The 20,928-nt window shown below is 52.9% G+C and overlaps 9 protein-coding genes across 9 annotated transcripts; 5 read left to right on the top strand and 4 right to left on the bottom strand.

Annotated features, from left to right (window-relative positions):
* Positions 1-947: 947 nt before the first annotated feature.
* Positions 948-2,743, top strand: LY79DRAFT_526678 (hexokinase; the record flags this gene model as incomplete). The annotated part of the gene is made up of 3 exons (XM_060555862.1): positions 948-1,044; positions 1,103-1,182; positions 1,274-2,743. The coding sequence occupies 3 exons, from the start codon at positions 948-950 to the stop codon at positions 2,741-2,743; spliced, it is 1,647 nt and encodes a 548-aa protein (XP_060408658.1).
* A 1,068-nt stretch (positions 2,744-3,811) lies between these two features.
* Positions 3,812-4,915, bottom strand: LY79DRAFT_673938 (uncharacterized protein; the record flags this gene model as incomplete). Its single annotated transcript, XM_060564234.1, has 1 exon — positions 3,812-4,915. The coding sequence occupies one exon, from the start codon at positions 4,913-4,915 to the stop codon at positions 3,812-3,814; it is 1,104 nt and encodes a 367-aa protein (XP_060408657.1).
* Positions 4,916-6,984: 2,069 nt separating this feature from the next.
* On the top strand, positions 6,985-8,285 carry LY79DRAFT_526599 (transcriptional activator; the record flags this gene model as incomplete). Its single annotated transcript, XM_060555851.1, has 2 exons — positions 6,985-7,053; positions 7,206-8,285. The coding sequence occupies 2 exons, from the start codon at positions 6,985-6,987 to the stop codon at positions 8,283-8,285; spliced, it is 1,149 nt and encodes a 382-aa protein (XP_060408656.1).
* Positions 8,286-9,112: 827 nt separating this feature from the next.
* On the bottom strand, positions 9,113-10,083 carry LY79DRAFT_569470 (cyclophilin type peptidyl-prolyl cis-trans isomerase/CLD). The gene is made up of 2 exons (XM_060559062.1): positions 9,930-10,083; positions 9,113-9,827 (listed from the first exon to the last, which is right to left on the bottom strand). Exons 1-2 carry the CDS (start codon positions 9,960-9,962, stop codon positions 9,366-9,368), a joined length of 495 nt encoding a protein of 164 aa, XP_060408655.1. The 5' UTR covers positions 9,963-10,083; the 3' UTR covers positions 9,113-9,365.
* Positions 10,084-10,262: 179 nt separating this feature from the next.
* LY79DRAFT_40006 (uncharacterized protein) lies at positions 10,263-10,941 on the bottom strand. The gene has a single exon (XM_060553016.1). The coding sequence runs from the start codon at positions 10,840-10,842 to the stop codon at positions 10,363-10,365; it is 480 nt and encodes a 159-aa protein (XP_060408654.1). The 5' UTR covers positions 10,843-10,941; the 3' UTR covers positions 10,263-10,362.
* Positions 10,938-12,942, top strand: LY79DRAFT_39998 (signal peptide peptidase). The gene is made up of 2 exons (XM_060553015.1): positions 10,938-11,978; positions 12,028-12,942. The coding sequence occupies exons 1-2, from the start codon at positions 11,032-11,034 to the stop codon at positions 12,830-12,832; spliced, it is 1,752 nt and encodes a 583-aa protein (XP_060408653.1). The 5' UTR covers positions 10,938-11,031; the 3' UTR covers positions 12,833-12,942.
* A 1,441-nt stretch (positions 12,943-14,383) lies between these two features.
* Positions 14,384-16,790, bottom strand: LY79DRAFT_663055 (cytochrome P450). Its single transcript, XM_060562836.1, has 4 exons — positions 16,611-16,790; positions 15,131-16,541; positions 14,924-15,068; positions 14,384-14,866 (listed from the first exon to the last, which is right to left on the bottom strand). The coding sequence occupies exons 1-4, from the start codon at positions 16,633-16,635 to the stop codon at positions 14,810-14,812; spliced, it is 1,638 nt and encodes a 545-aa protein (XP_060408652.1). The 5' UTR covers positions 16,636-16,790; the 3' UTR covers positions 14,384-14,809.
* A 100-nt stretch (positions 16,791-16,890) lies between these two features.
* Positions 16,891-18,345, top strand: LY79DRAFT_642132 (putative aldolase). The gene is made up of 2 exons (XM_060562374.1): positions 16,891-17,897; positions 17,964-18,345. Exons 1-2 carry the CDS (start codon positions 17,100-17,102, stop codon positions 18,036-18,038), a joined length of 873 nt encoding a protein of 290 aa, XP_060408651.1. The 5' UTR covers positions 16,891-17,099; the 3' UTR covers positions 18,039-18,345.
* Positions 18,346-18,716: 371 nt separating this feature from the next.
* Positions 18,717-20,611, top strand: LY79DRAFT_526647 (amino acid permease; the record flags this gene model as incomplete). The annotated part of the gene is made up of 4 exons (XM_060555858.1): positions 18,717-18,906; positions 18,985-19,555; positions 19,628-19,840; positions 19,906-20,611. The coding sequence occupies 4 exons, from the start codon at positions 18,717-18,719 to the stop codon at positions 20,609-20,611; spliced, it is 1,680 nt and encodes a 559-aa protein (XP_060408650.1).
* Between the last annotated feature and the right edge of the window lie 317 nt (positions 20,612-20,928).

Raw genomic sequence — 20,928 nt, 5'->3', positions numbered from 1 at the left:
CCGCCGGTCCCGACCACAGTTCAAGTCCCTGCATCTTATCCGCGGCGCCGGTTGGAACTTTCTCGGCGACGCCTGTCATGATGGCCAAATGGTCAAATGTCATGTCCTGTTCCCGATGTTCAATGGCCGGCCCCGCTGGGAACAATCTTGTGTATCAAGCGAAGCAAGCAAGTAAGCAAGCAAGCATCATGAGGCCTGTCACCCCACACCCACCAACATTACCTCATTGCCTCTGGGTTTGGGTTCGGATTCGAGAGGTAGTGTACTCTGACTGACGCCAGACCCATGCCTGGCCGCCCGCCCCTGCTCCATGCTCTCCCTGCTCCATGGCCAGCTCCATGGCTAGCTCCACGCATGCTCCATGCTCCACGTTCTCGCTCCATGCCAATTGACCCCATCCTCCCCCCGGCCCATTTCAGTACGATTTCGTCACCTAGGTACATCATCCACAAAGCTCCCCCAGAACATCCTCGAGTCTGCTCAGCCTGGACCTGAGACCTTTCTTTTGCCCCGTTGCCTCGTCCTACCCAGACTACCTTGCTTGGCTTTTTGTTTTCTATTTACCTTGTTGGACACCACCATTTCTTTCCTCTCTCATACCTGGCTTCCTCCAACTCAAAACGTCCAACCTACTCTTCCAGCCAATCCTCTCTCCCCGCCCTCTCTCTCTCCACACCCTCCATATCTCGTAACGGAGATAATCCTGCAGACCTTGTGCTAATTCGTCTGCTTCCTCGGTCGAACAGCTCACACAGTTTCTTCTACGCGACGCCAAGCTCCTACCGCCGCACCTCCAGCTGCAGCTTCGTTCTTCGTTCTTCCCCTCCCATCATTTCTTCCATCCATCTCCTCCACTATTCTCTCCATCCGCTCAAATTCACCAGGAGCCTGTCTGCCAAAACCCAGCGCCCTTTCCCACCACGCCGCCCAGTTCGAAACCTCTCACAATGGCGCTCGAATCAGAGACAGTACGCGTAGTCGAACAGTTCGAGCTCTCTGATGCCTACATCAACGGCGCAGTCAAAGAGTTTCTCCACCAGATGCGTATGCTGTTTGCTTCTCTTCCTCCTTGAATGAAACTGACCTTGGTGCTTGGCTGCAGAGGATGGACTCGAGAAGGATGGAACCAGCATGAGCCAGATCCCGACATACGTCACTGGCGTGCCTAATGGCACTGAAAAGGTAATTTCGGCTCAGCAACGCAGCATCGCATTTCTTCCCCCCCCCCAAAACAATTACGCGGTGGCGCTCCTCGTACTGACATTCCTCGTAGGGATTGTACCTCGCAGTTGACCTCGGCGGAACCAACTTCCGCGTCTGCTCCGTCCAGCTTAACGGCGACACCACTTTCAACCTCACCTACAGCAAGGTCGCAATCCCCAAGGAGCTCATGGTCGCCAAGACCGCTGAGGAGCTCTTTTCCTTCCTTGCCAAGCAGATTGAGCTCTTCCTGCGCGAGCACCACGCCGAACACTTCGAGCAGCACGTGCGCCGCCGCCAGACCTACAGCGCCCCCGAAGGCTACCGTGACGAGCATGTTTTTCGCCTTGGTTTCACCTTCAGCTTCCCCGTTCAGCAGCTCGGTATCAACAAGGGCAACCTGATCCGGTGGACCAAGGGTTTCGATATTCCTGACGCCGTCGGCAAGGATGTCTGCGCTCTTCTGCAGGTCGAGATCGACAAGTTGCACCTCCCCGTACGAGTCGCTGCTCTTGTCAACGACACCGTCGGAACTCTCATGGCGAGATCCTACACCTCCACAGGCAAGTCGGGCTCAATTCTCGGCGCAATCTTTGGCACCGGTACCAACGGTGCTTACCTCGAGAAGCTGTCCAACATCAAGAAGCCCATTGCCGGCGACTACGAGACGACCACCGGCGAGATGGTCGTCAACACCGAGTGGGGCTCCTTCGACAACCAGCTCAACGTGCTGCCCAACACCCCGTGGGACATCGCCCTCGACCGGGCCAGTGTCAACCCTGGTATCCAAATGTTTGAGAAGCGCGTCTCCGGCATGTTCCTTGGCGAGATTGTCCGCCTGACAATCCTCGACATGCTCAAGGATGAGAAGCTGTCCCTGTTCAAAGACCAAAACTCGAGCTTCAACGACTGGAAGTCGACGACCGACATCAGCCCCAGCTCTAGCATATTCAAGCAGTGGGGCCTTGACAGCTCCATCATGTCTGTTGCCGCCGCTGATAACACCCCCGAGTTGTCGACATTGAGACAGGAGCTCGAGTCCATCCTCCAAGTTTATACCCCATCGCTCGAGGACGCACAGGCTTTCAAGGCCGTTGCAGGTGCCGTCGGCCGTCGGGCCGCCCGCTTGTCTGCAGTTGCCATTGGCGCTATCGTCCTGCAGTCCGGCAAGCTCGACGACCCCGAGGCGGAGGTCATTGATGTTGGTGTCGACGGCAGCCTGGTCGAGCACTACCCTTTCTTCCGCGACATGATTTACGAGGCCCTGCGCGCAATCGACGGCATCGGAGCCAAGGGGGCGGAGAAGATCCGTATTGGCATTGCCAAGGACGGTAGCGGAGTTGGCGCTGCGCTCATTGCCCTTGTTGCGGCGGGCATGGAGAAGGAGGGCGACATTTTGACCGAGTTTAGGCAAAATGTCAAGAAAGAGCTGAACTCGATTCCTTCACCTCGTAAGTTGCTGGTTACCGACGTCGCCGAAAAGAAGCGCGACGTCCATTGTGACGACATCTCCGTCACTTTGCATTGCGAGACCATTGGCTAATCACGCCTCGTGCGTTTTCTTTTTTTAATAGGCGAAGAACCGTCAACAACCAATACTGCTCTAATAATTGGCGGCCTCGTGGGCGTCGCAGCCATTGCGGCCGTCTGGTGGTCACGTTACAACCGGCAATCATGAACGAAATGGTCCGAGCGATGAACGAGAGATACCAAAAGGGGGTTTAGGGGAACGATCTGAATGAGACTTGTTTGAAATGAAGTGAGGGGCGTGGACGAAATACGTTTTCATCTACCGAGGTACTAATGTACGTGACCAAGGCGGTCCCTCTTTAGGTCGCATAGGTACACGATAATCGTCTTGCAGTCGGAAAAATCTCTGTCAAGACTATTATTGTGATGCGACCTTAGGACGCGCACCACCTTGGATCTGTACCTTTATGCCACGGTGGATGGAAAACGCATTTAGGGGAGGGGAAAGAACTGCAGGCAAATGGCTTACTCCTCCTTTCTCTCTCCCTTCTGCAAGCTACTCCCCCTCCAGATATTCTGTTTGGGCGTTTTTCAGCATCGAGATGACTTCTGGTTGAACATATTTCTCTTCTTGTTTCACATGATTCCACAAAGGAGGGGTGGACACGGAGTTGGGCCTTTTGTTTTTCTTCTTCTTTTGAAATTGAACCGAGCAAATGCGTCGTCTATTTGTTCAATGCTGTATAACTGCATGGTTCTTTCTGCTTTCCCATTCTACCGTCTAAACAATGTCAATGTCTATATTTGGTGAGGGTGGCATTGTCGTGGCCATAATTCCTTTTCTGGCATCCTCTGGCCTCGGCCGTCTTGATGGCCTGGTGTGCTTTTCCAAAGACGTCGTAGTCCAGGATTTATGGGTTGCCAACAAGATGTTTAATCAAGGGTAGGGAGGTTAAAAAGGACTCTATGCTCTATCTTCGGTCAGACGAGTCTGCGAGGCCCTCAATATACGCCACTATGGAGCTCGATTTTCAATGATCCCGGTGTACTTCTCATGGCTACCAGGAGAAGCTCTTGAGCCTGGCCGGCTGGCCCATCTGGTGAGCTTATTCATTGCGTCTTTCTGGCGGCCTCTCATCCTCTAGCTCTGAAATGCCGCAGCAGGGTACGATCTGTCCTTCTTCTTCCTCGCCGCGGAGCTGCTTCTCGAGCTTGCTCCTGACCCGGCGTTGTTCCGAGGAGCAGCGAGCAAGCCCGGCGCCATCTCCTCGGGTAAGTCGTTCCACTCTGTTGCGGCGCGACGGTTCTGGAAGGACTGACCCGAGGTGCATTTCGAGAGCGGCTCGCCAGTGCCTGGAGGAGGGCCGCCGCTCATGGGAGGGAGGTTCGCAATGGCGGCGGTGGGGCCGGGTCTAGGCGCAGACGCCTTCTCGGGATGATGCATCGGGCCGCCGATGGACAACGGGCCGACGGTGCGACGCACAATCCAAGCCGAGTCTGGGCGTAGCTTCGTGTAGTATCCCAGCAATGGCTCTCCGTAGCGTTCGAAGCCGCGGGCGGTGTACCAGTGCATGCCCTCTTCATTGTCCGTCCAGACATGGGCATACACATAACGGAGGTTGATCTCGGGGGACAAGGCTGTAGCGGCGGCGACGAGGTGATCGATGGTGGCAGTCGCCAGCCCGTAGGAGCGGTAAGGGGAGAGGAGACCCAGGGATTGGATGTAAAGAGCGTGTTCGGACCGAGCGCCTGGCGAAGTGGGCGGGAAGGGAGAGGGTTCAACGCGGGATACGACGCCGCCCACAACTTGCTCTACGCCCGGAGTGGAAGGATCGGACCAGGTTATCACGCGGGAGAGAGGGCCCGTGAGGGCGGCGGCGTAGAATGTCTCGGGGTAAGCGACGGGAAGGAGGAGGGAGTTGATGCGGCGGAGGGGCTGCAAGTCTCGGTCGCCCACGGGGCGGATTGCGGCATTGGGGTGGATGGGCGTCAAGCCCGCCGGCGATGGTGCCGTCGTTGTAGGAGTTGGTGATACCGTGGTCGGAGTGAAAGCTGCTGTCGGTGTTGAGGTGGGGGGTTTGGTCGCGGGGAGAGGAGGGGCAGTCGGAGCTTCTGTCGAGGAAGGTGCGGGCGCGTATTTTGATGTCGGGGGCGGAGGCGCGTAGCAGGGTTGTTGACGAGGCTGGAAAAAGGACTTGATGGACGACTGCGTCGGCTTCATTGTCGTGGTCTGAGGAAGGGACATGGTTGACTGTCGTGGCCTTTGGGAAGGAAGGTAGCGCGTCCTCTGGTCGAGTCGAGCACGGGGACGACGTGGACGAGTGAGCGGGATGGGTTGTGGGCGTGTACAAAGAGCGCGAGGAATGGAAAGCAAAGCGACCACAAGACCTCTGGATGGGGAGTCTATGGAGGATAGCTAATTACAGAATGTTAGGAGAGCATTATTTACACACGCGTGCGGCGAAGTCTGGGCCGGGGACGTATGATGCCGCGTGTCAGTCCGGAGCCGGCGAAGGAGGCCTGGATAGGAAAAGCAAAGAGAGTCAAGAGAGGTTTCGGACGAAAATGTCCTTTTAGATGGTTGCGACTCTTTTCGGGCTGCCAGCGACGCACTGGGACATTAGGGGTGACTCGCTCGGTTGGAGAGGAAGGACTGACTCCTTGGAGGCCCTGCTGGTGCTTGCCCCCTGTGACCGTGGACAGTGGTGAGGGAAGCACTTTCCCCACAGCTGGGTGGGTGGGTACGTAGAGTGAACCAAGGTATACTACGTAGTAACTACCTAATACAAGGCGTTCACTCTGGAAGTTGCATAGGTATATAATATTAACGATACAGAGTTATGAGGGGGAAAAAAGATGAATATCACAGTTGAAGTACCATGCTCGGTGCCTAACACAATAAAAGTGGCATGTAGAGTGAACGTTCCGAACGCTCTGGAGTGAGCAGGTACAGCACAGGACACGCAAGGCAGGTGCGGTCAAAAGTTGCGGTGTTTGGAGGCTCCGCCGGGAAGGCGGCCCCACTAGGTCGTTCCAGGACACCGATGAGCTACTGAGATCAAACAGCAATTGCAGAGCGGCAAGGAGTGTCAGTGATCAGGTCTGTCTGCCAGTGCTAAAATCGATGGGGTTCCAGCAGCCAGCAGCACCTGCAGGGAGATCTCAATTGGATCGCGCGCTGACGTGCTGGGCGGTCAAAGGCCGAAAGTGAACCTGCTCCGAGATAGTGCAGACTGGGGTTATGGAGTCCGAGTCCCCTCACATGGTTTTAAAGGGGGCACTAACTCAGGCACATGCATGCGCTGATGGGGACACTGTATCCGCCCTGTGGCTGGCTCACGGTAATAACGGCATCCGAACTTCCCCCCCTGTGATGAACCCCATGGTCCAGGGAGCCATCGTCTTCCTGCCATGCAGAAACTTGATGTTACTCTGCCGATACAGCAGGCGATAAGCTGCGTTACTCTCTCTGTCTCGCTCTCCTGGCGTTATGGTTTTGCACGATGGCACAATGTAGCTGTAGCGGCTTCCGATTGGACTTGCCTAGGGGGTTTGAGCCCGTGCCATGCAATGTACATAGTAGCAATTGTTTGCCCGAGATCGATGTTGGCGACTTTTACGAAGGGGCGCTCGGGCGGCTTATGCCCTTTGTACTTGCGCACGCAAATGACATGATACCATGTCATGATTCAAGGGCAAGCCGAGGTGATAGTGACTGCTATACGTAGTAGCCTTATAGTGCCTGGGTCGTTTTTACTCCTCCCATCATAGATTCATAGATATTGATTCCTGTTCCGGCCGTCGATCCCAACAGTTGTCTGTCTTTTTTAGAGCACCTCACACGTACAGAGAGCCAAGTGAGCGGAGGAAGGTAAGGTAGTTGCGGTGTTGGGACCTTTGTTGCTGCGCTTTTCCGTCCCGAATTGTTCCTTTCCTTACCTTAGGTTGGTTAGCAGCAGGTTGGTAATCCGGAAAAAAACCACCCAGTTTCCCATCTGTCAAGGCATTTTCGCCATCGCTGTTGCACCCTTTTTAAGGTACTTCCCGTCAGCAACGCAAGGTTCCGAACATTTTTTTTTTCTCTCGGCCGGCAGTAATTACCCTTCTCGCAACCACCCACCCCCCTCGTCCGGTCGTGTGGCACCTTCCGCATTTTAGTCCCGTCAACCCGATTTCAGATCGATTCCACATCCCGCAACCACAACTTTCCTGCACCACAAACGAAGCTTTCCGCCGTCAGAGGCTGCAGCACGATCACGACGGCATTTTCCACTCCCTGCCTTTGTGCGCCGTTCCATCGGCCTCGTCGTCGAGATGGCTTCCAACACGGGCAAGGCTGGAGTAATCGTGGCTCCAGATGATAGTGGCAGTATGGACAAGCTTGTAAGTGTGCTCCGATCTCACGATCCCCCTTCCCCCGTCCCAACCTAGCTTCACCTGGACAACCGTACCCGACGCATGGGTGAAGCAGGCGTCGTTTTGCCCTGGCTGATGACTCGACGTGATGCTAACCGCAGTCTGTTATCCGGCAACAGGCACATGCCGTTCTTGACGACCTCATGTACAACATCGTCCACGATCTGCTGCTCAAGGTCCATCGCGACGAGAAGATGGCGAGAGCCACCACTGCCGCTATACGTGTCGAGAAGCTGGCTTCCGACGCATCAGAGAGCTCGACCCCGGAAGCAAAACCAGACATCCGAATCGAGACCGATGCTGCCATATACGAGGACGGCAAAGTTCTGCTCAAGGGCAATCCCCTCAAGACCACCTCCGAGATCGTCTGCCCGAGATGCCACCTGCCGCGGTTGCTTTACCCGACCGACGGCAAGGGCGCGAGAAAGCCCGATCCCAGCGTCATCTACTGCAAAAAGCATCCCTACATCGACAAACCCGGCTACGACATTTACGGTCAAACATGGGTTCAGCCCGGTCCCGGCCGAGGCAAGAAGAAGAAGGACATGAAGCCCGACCCCAACATTGAGTCGCCCGCCCCTGGCGAATCGCGCCCGCCCAATGTTCTCTCATTCCCCTCTGCAACCTGCAGCAAGTGCAAGCGATGCATTCTCGTCACAAGACTCAACAACCACATGGGCTCCTGTATAGGAATGAGCGGTCGTAATGCAAGTCGCGCGGCGGCGGCTAAGATCTCCAACGGCAGCAATGGTGCTAGCCAGCCTGATGGCACGCCCCCGTCAAGTCAAAAGGCCACGCCGGCACCCGCGTCGCGGGCCTCGAGCCCCAAGAAGCGTGACAGCGAGGATATAGCGGCGCCCGAGGAGGAAGACGAATCGGCCGACGGCCATAAGAAAAAGAAGCTCAAGTCAACGCCCCTGATGACAAAGAAGGTCATTCTGAAGACGAAGGGTCCCAAGAAGGAAAAGGTCAAGTCCAGCTCCCTGCTGAGCCGCGAGGCAAGGCCGGACGACGGCGACAACTCGACCGTTGAGGTCGCGCCGAAGAAGGAGAGAAAAGATGCCAAAGGTATCAGCCCGGCTAAAAAACTTAAGCTCGGCGCCGCTAAGCCGCCGCTATCGTCGCCGCTCTCCAAGAACGGGCGGAACGAAGACGCCGAATCCGAGTCGTCCGGCACCCTGTCTTCGCCGCCAAACTAGAAGCCTGGTGGTACCGGCAAGAAGCGCAACTGGGCCAGCGATCCACACCCTAAGCCATCGCCCTCGTCGTCATCATCGTCGACGTCAGCGACGTCCCCTTCGTCCTGGTCGATCGGCGAATCTACAAGGCCAAACGATATTGACTCTAGCAAGAAGGCCACAATCATCAAAATCCAACGCAGAGTACACCAGCCCTCTGCTCGGGGAAGGTTCTCGCGCAAGGAGCTCTGTGCTCAAGGTCAAACGATTATGATGGCTCCAATTGCCACCACAGGCACGTCCGCTACTAGCGGTCCTTCCGTCGTCAAGAGCCAATCTTGTGTCAAGCGGCAGCCTGTCTCCGAGGCCCGACCAGCTACAATGACGCGACAAAGAGCCTCGGACCATAACGAGAGCCAGACCAGCAAGAGGCGCCGTTCCTAACTTACTTATCTCTTTGTGTCTACTACTCTTATTATCTTTATTTTCTTCATTCATGACTTGGTTTCAGCCGCAGGTCAGGATGAGCATTATCTTCAGGCTACGGGTATACTACGACCAAGAAAGCTGTCATGGATCGACCGACCACCGAAGTCGGATACCACACTACCCGTTACCGCCTTGTATTCATCACAAAATTTGATCTTCTAGCACGGCTGCCACCAACACTTGATATACGAGACCCATAACATTGCATGGTTCTAGGAGTCGGTCAGGGAGGGTTCTCTTAAAGGAGTGGGGAAATTTCCCCCATACATACTCGTGCATCACCCGGCGAGGCGGATGGCGGCGTTTAGAGATTGCGGTTACTATAGGCATTGACCGAATGATATTGATTCCCCTTTGACTTGTGGTTATCGTCTCCGAGCCTTTTCGTGTGATTTGTGACATGCTGTGCGGTGGCACGATACAGACGAATACAGGGGCGGTGGGCACGAGGATGAACTCTAGACAAGGTTTGGAGGTTATCATGCGTCTGAGGCTCCCTGGTATCTGTTGACTCAATATGCTCCGACTGTGTCTTTATGACCCAACACCAAACTCCGTGCCATGCATTTGAATTATGAAACAAAACAAGGAAAGAAGCCGTTTAAAACCTAACTACGCCTCGTCCGCACCGCCGTCGTCAACAACGGAAGCCCGGAGAATCTTGACCGTCTCCAGGGGCCTGTCCTCAGGCCCGGTCTTGACGAGCCCCATCCTCTTGACGACGCTCAGGCCGTTCTTGACGCGACCGAAGATTGTGTGCTTGCCGTCGAGCCAGGGGGTCGGGGCGAGGGTGATGAAGAACTGGGAGCCGTTGGTGTCAGGGCCGGCGTTGGCCATGGACAGCACGCCGGCGCCGGTGTGCTTGAGGGCGGGGTGGATCTCGTCGGCGAACTTTTCGCCGTAGATGGAGGTACCGCCGCGGCCGGTGCCCGTAGGGTCGCCGGCCTGGACCATGAAGTTGGGGATGATGCGGTGGACGACCGTGTCGTTGTAGTAGCCGCGCGAGACGAGGGTAGAGAAGTTGGTACAGGTCTTGGGGGCGTGGGCGGTGTAGAGCTCGAGGACTATGGTGCCCTATTTCAAGTTTAAGAAAAAGGGTTAGTGAGTGTTTCTGCCTTGTTTCCCTGGGAGGGTTCTGTAGCTTGGGCGTTGCATCATGAGTGTGATTGAACGTACCATTGAGGTCTCGAGGGCGACGTTTGTGGTCATCTTTGGCGATTCTTGTGGTGCAGCTCCGTGGTGCGGGGATTAGAGGTACGGCACGTCGTGGGTAGTGGGATGTATGGAGGGGCTCATAAATTATTTTGGACGAGGCTGCGATGTCGAATTGCGACTGCGATGAGGTCTGCGGCGGCAACAGCCGGCCAGGTGCGAGCTTCACCCACCTTCCCGGCGGCAATCCGTTGTGCCATTGGTGGGCGCACTGAGAGCTGCGCTGCAGGGCGCTTGCCACCTCCCTCCCTCCTTGCCTCCCTGCCCCTGCTGTGTTCCCTCCCGTACCTGGTTACTGCATCATCGCATCTCGCAGCTGCTGTCCTGGCCCGGCGCAAAGCGACTACTGCAGCAGCAACGCTCACACCGCACGCACTTTGCCAAGCGGAAGGTGCGACTAACGAGACAGAACAGCTGCTCCCTCCCTCTCACGTCTCAAGAGGACAATTCGGGACGTCCGACGACTTCCTGCTTTCTTCCTTGGTTTTACCTCGTCTCTCCAGCGGCCCATAGACCCAACCAAAAAGCCCAACGGGGAGGGCCAAAGAAAACGGAAAGGAAAAAAGAAAAAAAAGAGAAAGAAAAAAAAAACCCCCAGAAGAGTGACTTGTAACCGTTCGGCAGCTCCTCTGGATTTTGAGACTAGACTTCGTCTCGCTCGTAACACGTTGCTATCATTCCCAATACGCCAACCACGGTTGGGGCCTTTCAACGAGCCCTTCTGAGAGCCGACAGGTGGCCTTTCTTTACATTCGGAGGTTGCACCTTTACGACCTGAGGGTAATTTCCACCCAGGCATCGAACTTTCGACACAGTCACCAGGCCGGTACCCTTGCGAGGAGGAGTATATAACCCCAGGGAGTTTTTGCGACTTCATCAGTATCCATTCGACAAGGCTGTATCATCATCAGCGCTATTGACCCTTGCACTCTGCTTGCACGACTTCAGAATCTGCACCTTCGGTCCCTGCAATAACGGACGAGCATCAACTTCCATCGCTTCGCACAAATTGTCCAGCTTCAATCACAGGTCTGCTGCGCTAAAGTTTTGCACCAATTTTGTAAGCATGGCTTCGTCAGCGGTGCCTAGCCCGATCACCCCTCCCTTCGACCAGATCACACACAACATCACCGGCAACGTCACGACCGGCAATGGCACGTCTGCTGTGCCGGAGTGGGACCTTCACTTTTACGCCAGCCTCTTCACCATAGAGGCTAAACTCATCTTCAGCGCCTTGGCCACCATCTACATTGGCGCCCATGGCTCCCTTCGTCGTCCTCCCTCGGCCGCCCCTGCAAAACGTAAGGACGGGGAACGTGAGCGCAAGGAGGATGAACCCATCACTGAGGGTCTCCTGCCGACCGACGCCATCCTCTTCCCACTCCTCGCCGGTGCCATGTTGATCGGTCTCTACTACCTCATCCAATGGCTACAGGACCCGGCGATTCTCAACAAGATCCTGAGGGTGTATATGTCCGTGATGGGCGTTGCTAGCTTGTCCACCTTGATCGCGCACTCGCTGCAGGTCGCCGTGGGTTTCGTGTTTCCCAATTATTTCCGACACAATGGCTCGCTGTACCGTGTCGATGACGATGACGAATCTTTCATCCAGTTCACGGGAGAGGAGACGGACCGGAACAACGCACAGTTTCTCCAGAAGAGCAATCCGTTGCCGTTCGCTCTCCGCTCCCTCATCCCGTTCAATAGAATCAATGTCAATCGATTCCTCTGGGATCTACGCCATGTCTTGACTGACGAGTGGACAGTCAAGGCCAAGGTCCACGGTCTCTTCCGAGAAAAGTTTCACATCTCCGCCCTCCATGTCACCGGCTTCAACTTGGCTGCCACGGCTGTCTTTGCCTACTTCATGTCTGGGTCGCCTTTCCTCTCCAACTTGATGGGCTATGGCTTCTGCTACGGATCATTCCTGATCATGTCGCCGACGACCTTCGCTACCGGCAGCCTAGTGCTGATGGGGCTGTTCTTTTACGATATTGTCATGGTCTTCTACACGCAAGTTATTCAGCCCCTTCTGCCTGAACATTCGCTGACTCTTATCCAGGCCTTACATGATCACCGTCGCCACCAAACTTGACGTTCCCATTAAGCTCCAATTCCAGTCTGCGGCTAGATCCAGCATTCTCGGCCTCGGAGACATCGTTGTCCCCGGCATCGTCATGTGCCTCGCCCTCCGTTTCGACATGTGGCGGCACTACCAGCAACAAATCAAGTACGTTCCGACCGACTTGAAGTCTGACCAGCATGACGCCCATTCAGGAGATGTCGTCACTGTTAGTGAGACCCAGCACATGGCCCAGAAGGCCACCTACCTCGATATTACCGGATGTTGGGGAGATTGGTTCTGGTCTTCTTCGTGGCTGGGCCTGCTCAAGGGCGGACAAGAGATGCCCCCCCCGACTGTGCGAGGATCAACCTTCCGCAAGACCTACTTCAACGCTTCCTTGATCGGTTATACACTGGGAATGCTGGTTACCCTTTCTATGCTGACCATCTTCAAGCATGGCCAGCCCGCGCTGTTGTACCTGGTCCCTGGGGTTCTCGGTTCCCTGTGGTTGACGGGCCTTGTCCGCGGTGAACTGAAGGAGATGTGGATGTACACTGAAGACGGCACCCTGGACACGCGTGACATTGTGGTTGAGCTGGATGGCAACGGCAACGTGGTCAAGGAGATCAAGAAGGACGGCGAAAAGAATGAAGAAGTGGAGAAGAAGAAGAAGAAGAAGGCTGAGGACGAGAAGGCTTTGCGCGAGAAGGATGCGGCTCATAAGGAGAATATCGAGAAGACCGAGTACAGCCTCGTCTCGTTCTCTGTTACTGCTCCGCTTAGAAAGCCGAAGTCGCAATGAGCTAGGGACAAAGACCCGGGCGGTTTAAGTATCAGGGCGAAGAAGTGCAAGACTCCGACGGACGATTTATTTGGCGGCGTTGTGGTATAGACTCGGACATGGTCAGCGGGCACCACATTATGGTGGACCACATTCCTCTCGGGGGATCGGTTTCTCATTTACTATATAGTTCGTCATGGAGCGGCCAGAAGCCCGCTAGTAAACAGGTAACGGAATCAAATGTGTTTGGTTGAGAAGACTACTTCTACTAGAGGATCAAAAAAGAAAATGATAGAAGAAGGTCGAATCAATGGGTTGTACGCCACGATCTACTTTCTACGTCTTGTGGCAACCAGTTATCGTTCACGAATACCCAAAGAGACTGGAGCCGTCGTCTCATGACCCTTGCTGGCATGTATCGATCGGTATATCGCTATCTAACAACTTGGTCTTCACTTCAAAACCGCTGCAGCTCCAGTGTATTACAATGGATGGCCTGGGTATTAGTCGTGATCTACTCTGAACGGCATCAAGACTCTCACATAAGCCAAGTAACTCCTATCAGTATCAGTATAAGAGGCATTGAAACTGGGTTCGATGTTTCTCAAAGGTAGTAGTTATCTTTGTACGTCGACTGACCTCTCGTAATTGATAAGATGCTTGTTCAATAGCTACTCAGCATTGCTCTTCCTGACAGCCGAGACTGTAGAGGATTTTGCTATTATTTGATTGGCGTACAATTCACTATGCCAAAGGACTGTGCTAGAAGTATATAACACTACATGATTGCGATTGGTTCGGGTGGCTGGTTCTACAACACAGCCTTGTGAAACTGCAAAGTGAGAGCGGCCAGCTGTGCATAAGGAAGTCTCTGAATTCCGACGCTGCCTTGCCTTTTAGGATAGCTCCCGTATAATAACATTCTAAATCCCCAACTGGAAGCTGGTGGTCTGATCGTTTAAGCCGGGCATCGAGTTGACCCCGGTTTTAGCACCGTACCAGCCACCGCGGCAGCCCGCGTCCCTGAACAGGTAACAGACCATGCCGCTACTGGGCTCGAAGGAGGAAACCCTGTCGTTCCATGTGTCGCCGATGTGGTCTTCGGGTCATGATCATCGTGTGTTTTTTTTCCCTTAAAAAAGAAAATAGTCGAAATGTATACGGGAAACGCCCCCCGGAACATGTATGTGCGAGACTTATGGAAGAGGCTAGGGGATGGGGAAAGCGAAAAGGGGCGAGTAATTGTAATCGTTGTTAGTATCCATCGTGATACATACGATACGTCCAGTTGAGGGATGAGTCCCTTTTCGGCAAAAATTTGATAGCGCCGCACAAGTTTATGCTCGAAGAAAAGGGATTCTAGACAATATACGATCAGGCTGGAGGCAGAAAGACGCTACACGAAGAGCGCGACAGGTAATAACAGGGGTTGAAAGGTATGGTAAGATTTTACGGTGTGTAATTACATAGTCGTGACCACTCCGCTGACAAACTAGCCTCACAACATGCATCTAAAGCTGCGCTACACATACACATGTCAGCTAATGAGACAGTATGCTTAGCCTCACTCCAGGGCTCTTGGAGAGTTCAATCTTTATTGGCCTACCGTCGATGCTAAGAGAATTCAGTGAAAGCCTTGTTATGCCACATGGCTGACAAACTGTGAGACCTTGGTACAAATAATGATACTTGCATATCAAACGCCTCCATTTCATGCTTGTTCCGATAGCTTGAATCTCTGACCACTGACAGCTGCGCAGCCACCAAGTACATCATTCCATAACATCTGCTCCAGTCAAGTACACCCAGGAGTTCCCAAACGTCCTGTTGCCTCCAAAAACTGTCAAATTCGCAGACAAACATCAGCGGCACCTGCACCCGTACCAAATTCAAAGCGGAACACTGTAGCTGGTTATGTTTGGGCGATTCTACCTGAGCCTGGGATTTGTAAAAAGAAGTTGTGTAATCCTGAAGCTGGAATGGAAAATATACCACGACTTAGTTGGCGGCGTTTCTCAATTCTCGTTTTGTAAAGTTGATCCAGCACTCGTGCTCCTATCAAAGAGATTAGTGGGGATCCAATAAACAGCACCAAACCATTTCGCAGCTTACCTTAACTACAGGAAAAGTTTCGTCGGAGAATACTTCAAACCGACTTGTGATTCCGGGGCTTACGTTCTTTTGCTTGTCTTGCTCGTCGGTTGTATATTGCGAATAGAGGGCTGCTAGAAGAGTCGTCATCTCTGCCATGGCAAGGCTATTGGCTACTTGTTAGCGTTCTTTGCGTGCGAATTCTGTCGAGAGAAGAAGAAGACGTACTGTATGCCAATGCACATCCTTCCACCACTTGAGAATGCCCAGAACCATTTCCTCATCTCTGTAACATCCCCACAGTCTCCCAGCCATCTTTCTGGCTTGAACTTGAGAGGCTCTGGAAACACAGCTGCGTTTCGGTGCAGGGTATATGGTGACATACTGACAACTGTGCCGGCAGGAATGTGGTATCCGTCGATTGTGGTGTCCATAGGTAGCGAGCGTGGCTCCGACGCCGGTAATGGGGCGTACAGTCTGAGGCCTTCTTTAATGACTGCATCGAGAAAAGGCAATTTGTCCGCGACTTCCGCTGTCGGATTTCCGTCTTCGTTACGGGAGATGGAAGGTATGAGATCCAATTCCGCTATCAATTGTTCTTGGTACTTTTTATTCTCAGGCCTGGAGAGTGCCCATATCACAAACATCAGAGTGTCGCTGGTCGTATCGATCCCGGCCAAGAAGTGATCTGCAACCTCGGACGCGATATCCAGGCCATCGAGCCTGGGTTCTTTCTCGCTCTTACTGTGTTGCCATAGCTTTGAAATGATTGCTCTGTCATCGTATGACTCCCCGTCGCCGATAGTATTGTATTCAAATTCTTTCCATGATCGCAAGCCGTGAGCTCGAATACCTGTGTATGTTGCTGGCTTCTTCATGGGAAGAAGACCCAGAGCTGTGACAAGCTTCTCCGTGACGCCGGTTCTCGTGTAGAGCCAGTTCGTGTATGTCTTGAGATGAACAACGAACCAGCTGAGCTTTCTCCTGCTGGGGTCGATGATGTCGTTAAGCATCATCCTGTCCGCTTTGTTTCCTTCCAGCGCATGAGTTCCACCGTGTTTGTTTCCGTACAAAAATCCAGTGATGCTGTCAAGGCTGAACCAATGCAAACTGTGAAATATCTCCTCTGCAACACTCTTCTCTTGTTCGAGAAGAGCGAGGAAACTCTTGACATTTTTCTCCACGAGGGGTCTGGCGATGCCAGTCGATGATAGAACCACACTCTTTGAGTAAGCGTGCGCAAGCAGCTTCTTCCTCTCGCTGTGCTTTCTCCCCTCCGCAAACGTGAATAAGTTTTGTCGTCCATAAACGTCGAACATGCGATAGAAGCTGGTCCTTTCGAACCCTGAGCCGGCGCCGTAGATGGTACGCAAGGCCGAGAGAGATGAGAACGAGACCTCACTAGGACTGATGCGAACGGCTGTTCCGTACTTCCGGTGCAACTGATGTATTTTCCGAGTCCTTGTGCCATAATAGTCATCGAGCGCCAGACGCCATTTCGTCACTGCGTAGACTTTGGAGCCAGGTATGAGCCGTAGAGGGGATGCTGCCAGCGGTTTGTAGACATAGTGGTACACAGCGCTTGCAATAACTATGACCGTGAGAATGGGCACTGGGTTGCTGATAGCAGCTTGCGCCACTAATAAAATCAATCAGCTCAGGACAACTGGGCGAGTATTTCTCACATGGATGTATTATTGTCACTTACTCTCACGGAGAATGCTACGTGCCATTTTGATGGCCTTGTGAGCAGGTGCTTTGATGCCACTGTCGAATGTCACTAACCGACGTATCCTGGATAAGGATATATGAAAAAGTCTCGATCTAGGATAGTTTGTATTGTTAAGTTAATCGTCAGAACCAACCCTACAAATGGCTCTGGTGTGTGTTATCACGAGTAAATTAGTCCAGTGTTCCATCACCCCGCTTTGGCTGCAGCTTTGTGGGTCGTCGGCACTTGCGAACTAAGTTAGCTTTCACCTCGGCCGGGATCGCAGCGATGTCGGAAGCTCCGAAAGCGTTATAGACATGAATCATGATTGCGAAGAAGATATCTAGCCAGCCATGAGACCTGTCCGATGGCAAATGGTCAACATTATCTCCCACCAGTTTAGAGTACTCATACCAACTCAGTAACCAAAATCGGGTTTTCCAAGACGCATCTAAAGGAGTATACAGACCAAAGAAACGCAACGCAATGGCTCCCTCGGCAGTAGCAGATGTACTACCTACTTCATCAACACCGGTGCCTATCCATACCGAGACCAAAGATGTCGACGCAATGTCAGCGATGGCTCACCGAGGCAAAGCCCTCCCGTCGATCCCGAAATTTGCCTCTCATGCTGAGACGCGCCAGTGGCAGCTGGAACACATGGCAGGGGCCTTCCGTGTCTTCGCGAGTGAGGGATACGCAGAGGGTATCTCAGGCCACATCAGTGTGAGAGATCCCGAGTACGAAGACCGATTTTGGATCAATCCATTGGGCGTCCATTTTGGGATGCTCAAGGCGAGCGACATGATATGTGTCGACCTGAATGGCGAAGTTGTCGGCGGCAACACCGCTGGCTCGATCAACGCTGCTGGATTCCAGATCCACAGCGCGGTGCATCGTGCCCGGCCCGACGTTCATGCCATCTGTCATACGCACTCTGTTTGTGGGAAGGCATGGTCGGCCTTCTCAAAGCCCCTTGAGATGCTGAACCAAGACGTTTGCTACTTTTACAATGCGCATTCGGTCTACGCCGATTATGGTGGTATTGCCAACGAAGCCTCCGAGGGCGAGAGGATTGCCGCCAGTCTGGGAACAGGAAAAGCTGCGATATTGCTCAACCACGGGCTTTTGACTGTGGGTCATACGGTGGATGAGGCAGCGTACCTTTTCTGTTTGATGGAGAGGAGTTGCAAAGTACAGCTCGCAGTCGAGGCTGCCGGACTCGAGAAGCACTTCGTTTCCGACGAGGAAGCAGCGTATAATTTTAGGATGGCAAGCACTCCGGTAAGTCTTGATAACATAGAACACGTAATATGTCTCTTAAACTGACGGGCGTGTTTCAAACAAAAGGAGACGCTGTATTGTGAATTCCAGCCACATCTGAAGTACGAAGAATACAAGTGCCGAGGGGACTACAAGGCCTAAGTTCAGAAAGCCCAACTGGGACTGTTGACCTTTTGCCGGTAGCCCAGGATAAAATACCCAATTATCACAACAGTGATCAGCTTTTGAAACTCCTCTATAAAGCCCTAGAAAGCCCCTTGCGATTAAAACTTGTTATTGACTCTTATATGATATCTATCATGAGCTTTGCAGCTTCAATTTTGCCGTATATGCAACTATCTGTAGTTAGTGTGTCTTTATCGGCTCGAGCATGTTAAGCAAGACAACCGGACGGTCCTCAGTGGCAATCAAGCGCTCCGAAGCTGACACTAAGTGTCCTTCTGGTCAGTGCAATCTTGATATCGATTTAAGCTCGCACCATCTTGATCTTTTGCGGGCCAGCCGATAACACGATGAAACATTTCTCCACTTCGGGGGCTAGTCCGACAGTACGGATAATGTCTGGCGATATCAGTTCCGTTATCCATGCTCTGACGTCCAATCCCCAAGCGTCCGCAATCAGTGCTATCGCGATAAGCTCGGCGGCCCAGTCGTGTAATATCTACACTTGGCAATCGAGCCAATTCAAGGGTGATGGCGAGGCAAGCGAATTTGTCATTTATGGCAGGTCGAGTCCACCCTCCGAAGTGCATCTCAATCCCGACATTCTACGCAGTTCTGGCCCAAGCAAGGAACACACTGCTATCATCACATGCCCTCATGGCTACCTCTAAGCACGCCGAGAAGGGCCCCCATTTCAGCTCTGTGGACAATGAGTTGGGACACGGCTCCAATATGGACATCGGTGTTGGCAGCATTTTGAACACAAAGGCCGGTTCCCAGGCGTTGCATCGCAAGCTTCGAGGAAAGGAAGTTCAGCTCTTTGCTATTGGTGGAGCAATCGGTACATGTGCGTTCAGCCCGCCCAGAAGTCCAGAGCCCGAAGTCTCGTCGTTTTGGACGGCCTCATGCTGACCACCACCTCCAGCTCTATACGTTCAAATGGGTGCTGCTTTGCCCAAGGGCGGCCCTGCAGGCCTCTTCGTTGCCTTCATTATTTGGGGCTGCGTCATGTGGGCGGTGAATGAGTGTTTTGCTGAGATGGTAACCTATGTGCCTGTACCGTCGCCTTTCGTCCGCTTTGCGGGCGAGTGGGTTGATGAGGCATTGGGATTCGCCATGGCATGGAACTTCTTTCTCAACATGGCGATTCTCGTTCCTTTCGAGATTGTAGCCATGGGCATCATGATCTCCTTTTGGACCGACGCTGTCCCAATTGTCGCGATTATCGTGCCCATGATTGCTCTATATGCCCTTCTCAACATCATTACCGTCCGATATTTCGGAATTTCCGAGTTTTACCTTTCCATATTCAAGGTGTTGCTAATGATTGGCTTATTCTTCTTTACCTTTATCACCATGGTCGGTGGCAATCCGCTCCATGATGCATATGGGTTCAGATTTTGGCAAAGCCCTGGGGCCTTTGTGGAGCACAACGCTTCCGGAAATACAGGTAGATTCCTTGGCATCTTGTCTTGCATGTACCAGGCGAGCTTCTCGTATGTTCCTCGCAACAATTTTATTTCCTAAGAGTTTCCCCAGCCAAACTGGGTTACTAACATACTATTCAGGGTTTGTGGGCCTGAGTACATTTCGATGGTGGCTGCTGAGGCGGAGAACCCTCGGCGGATTCTGCCACCGGCTTACAGGTCTTTCGTGTGGAGGATCTTATTCTTTTTCGTCGGTTCCGCGCTATGCATGGGAATCGTGATTCCGTACGACGATCCGACCTTGGCAGCCATCCTGGGAGGTGAAAGCGGGGGAAAAGGCACTGGTGCGGCATCGTAAGTGGAAAAGATTCATCTTATCGGCAAGAATCTGACTTGAGACGCTAAACTTTCTGGTACAGGCCTTACATTATTGCTATGAGCCGCTTGCAGATACACGTTCTCCCCCATATTGTCAACGCCCTCATCATGACATCCATCTTCAGTGCTGGGAACGGCTTACTGTTTTCAGCCACCCGCGTTCTCCATGGCATGTCTCTCACGGGTTATGCGCCAAAGTTGTTTTCTCGGTGCACCAAGAACGGCGTACCATTATACTCGCTACTTCTCTCCCTATCCTTCTGCTTGCTGGCCTTCCTGCAGCTTGGTAGCAAATCGGCAGACGTTCTGGTCTATCTGGTGGACCTGATAACCTGCTGTCAACTTCTTAATTACGGCTTCACGGCACTGACATATCGTCACTTTTACGCGGCGCTGAAGAAACAAGGGATATCACGGGAGACCCTACCTTACAAAGGTAGATTCCAGCCGTATACTTCATACTTCGCTATGGGTGGCACCTTGTTCATGCTCCTGGCTGCAGGATATGACTTGTTTCTAACTGGGGGGTGGGATGTGATGTGGTTCTTCTTGGACTACGGAATGATTGGCTTTTTCATCTTGGCCTTTATTGGCTGGAAGCTTTTCTTCAAAACACGCTATGTTAGACCTGGCACTGCAGACGTTAGCCTAGGCGGGATGAAAGAGGAGATTGATCAATATGAAGCTCTGTATATACCTCGGGAGCCTGGAAAGGTAGGGAGGCTGATTAATAAGGTGTTTGAGTGAAAGGATCAAATCATTAGTTCAGTAGGCTTTTTATCCAGGAGAGAAACTTTAGTGTTTTCATGTTCCACACATCTCTTGATAATACAAAAACGCTTCTGTCAAGGCCATGGAGTTAGATGGTGCAATTACCCCTTGATAACAAGACGCAATTTTAGCCCATGGTGGGACAGATGTTGAAGCTGATAATTACTGAACCCAATCCTCAGTCACAATTGCCAGTCTGAAAGCCTCAGAGTTCGCGGACCGTTGGATGGATAACCGCTGTATCTAAGGTATATGAAGTAGATAGCGTTCTCAAGATCACGGCTGACTGGCTC

This window comes from Colletotrichum navitas, assembly GCF_030913465.1.
Source record: "Colletotrichum navitas strain CBS 125086 chromosome Unknown LY79scaffold_102, whole genome shotgun sequence".
Lineage (NCBI taxonomy): Eukaryota > Fungi > Ascomycota > Sordariomycetes > Glomerellales > Glomerellaceae > Colletotrichum > Colletotrichum navitas.
Note: the sequence above shows the minus strand (reverse complement) of the source record. Positions and strands in the feature narration are given on the sequence as shown.

What these genes read in the sequence shown, in the direction of transcription:
- LY79DRAFT_569470 (XM_060559062.1), bottom strand. Translation starts at nt 9,962, where the DNA reads ATGACCACAAACGTCGCCCTCGAGACCTCAATG. An exon ending in TCGCCCTCGAGACCTCAATG is followed by an intron (nt 9,828 to 9,929) that starts GTACGTTCAATC and finishes AACTTGAAATAG; the next exon opens with GGCACCATAGTCCTCGAGCT.
- LY79DRAFT_40006 (XM_060553016.1), bottom strand. Translation starts at nt 10,842, where the DNA reads ATGAAGTCGCAAAAACTCCCTGGGGTTATATACTCCTCCTCGCAAGGG.
- LY79DRAFT_39998 (XM_060553015.1), top strand. Translation starts at nt 11,032, where the DNA reads ATGGCTTCGTCAGCGGTGCCTAGCCCGATCACCCCTCCCTTCGACCAG. An exon ending in ATTGTCATGGTCTTCTACAC is followed by an intron (nt 11,979 to 12,027) that starts GCAAGTTATTCA and finishes ACTCTTATCCAG; the next exon opens with GCCTTACATGATCACCGTCG.
- LY79DRAFT_663055 (XM_060562836.1), bottom strand. Translation starts at nt 16,635, where the DNA reads ATGGCACGTAGCATTCTCCGTGAGA. An exon ending in ACGTAGCATTCTCCGTGAGA is followed by an intron (nt 16,542 to 16,610) that starts GTAAGTGACAAT and finishes TGATTTTATTAG; the next exon opens with TGGCGCAAGCTGCTATCAGC. An exon ending in AGGATGTGCATTGGCATACA is followed by an intron (nt 15,069 to 15,130) that starts GTACGTCTTCTT and finishes AGTAGCCAATAG; the next exon opens with CCTTGCCATGGCAGAGATGA.
- LY79DRAFT_642132 (XM_060562374.1), top strand. Translation starts at nt 17,100, where the DNA reads ATGGCTCCCTCGGCAGTAGCAGATGTACTACCTACTTCATCAACACCG. An exon ending in TTAGGATGGCAAGCACTCCG is followed by an intron (nt 17,898 to 17,963) that starts GTAAGTCTTGAT and finishes TTCAAACAAAAG; the next exon opens with GAGACGCTGTATTGTGAATT.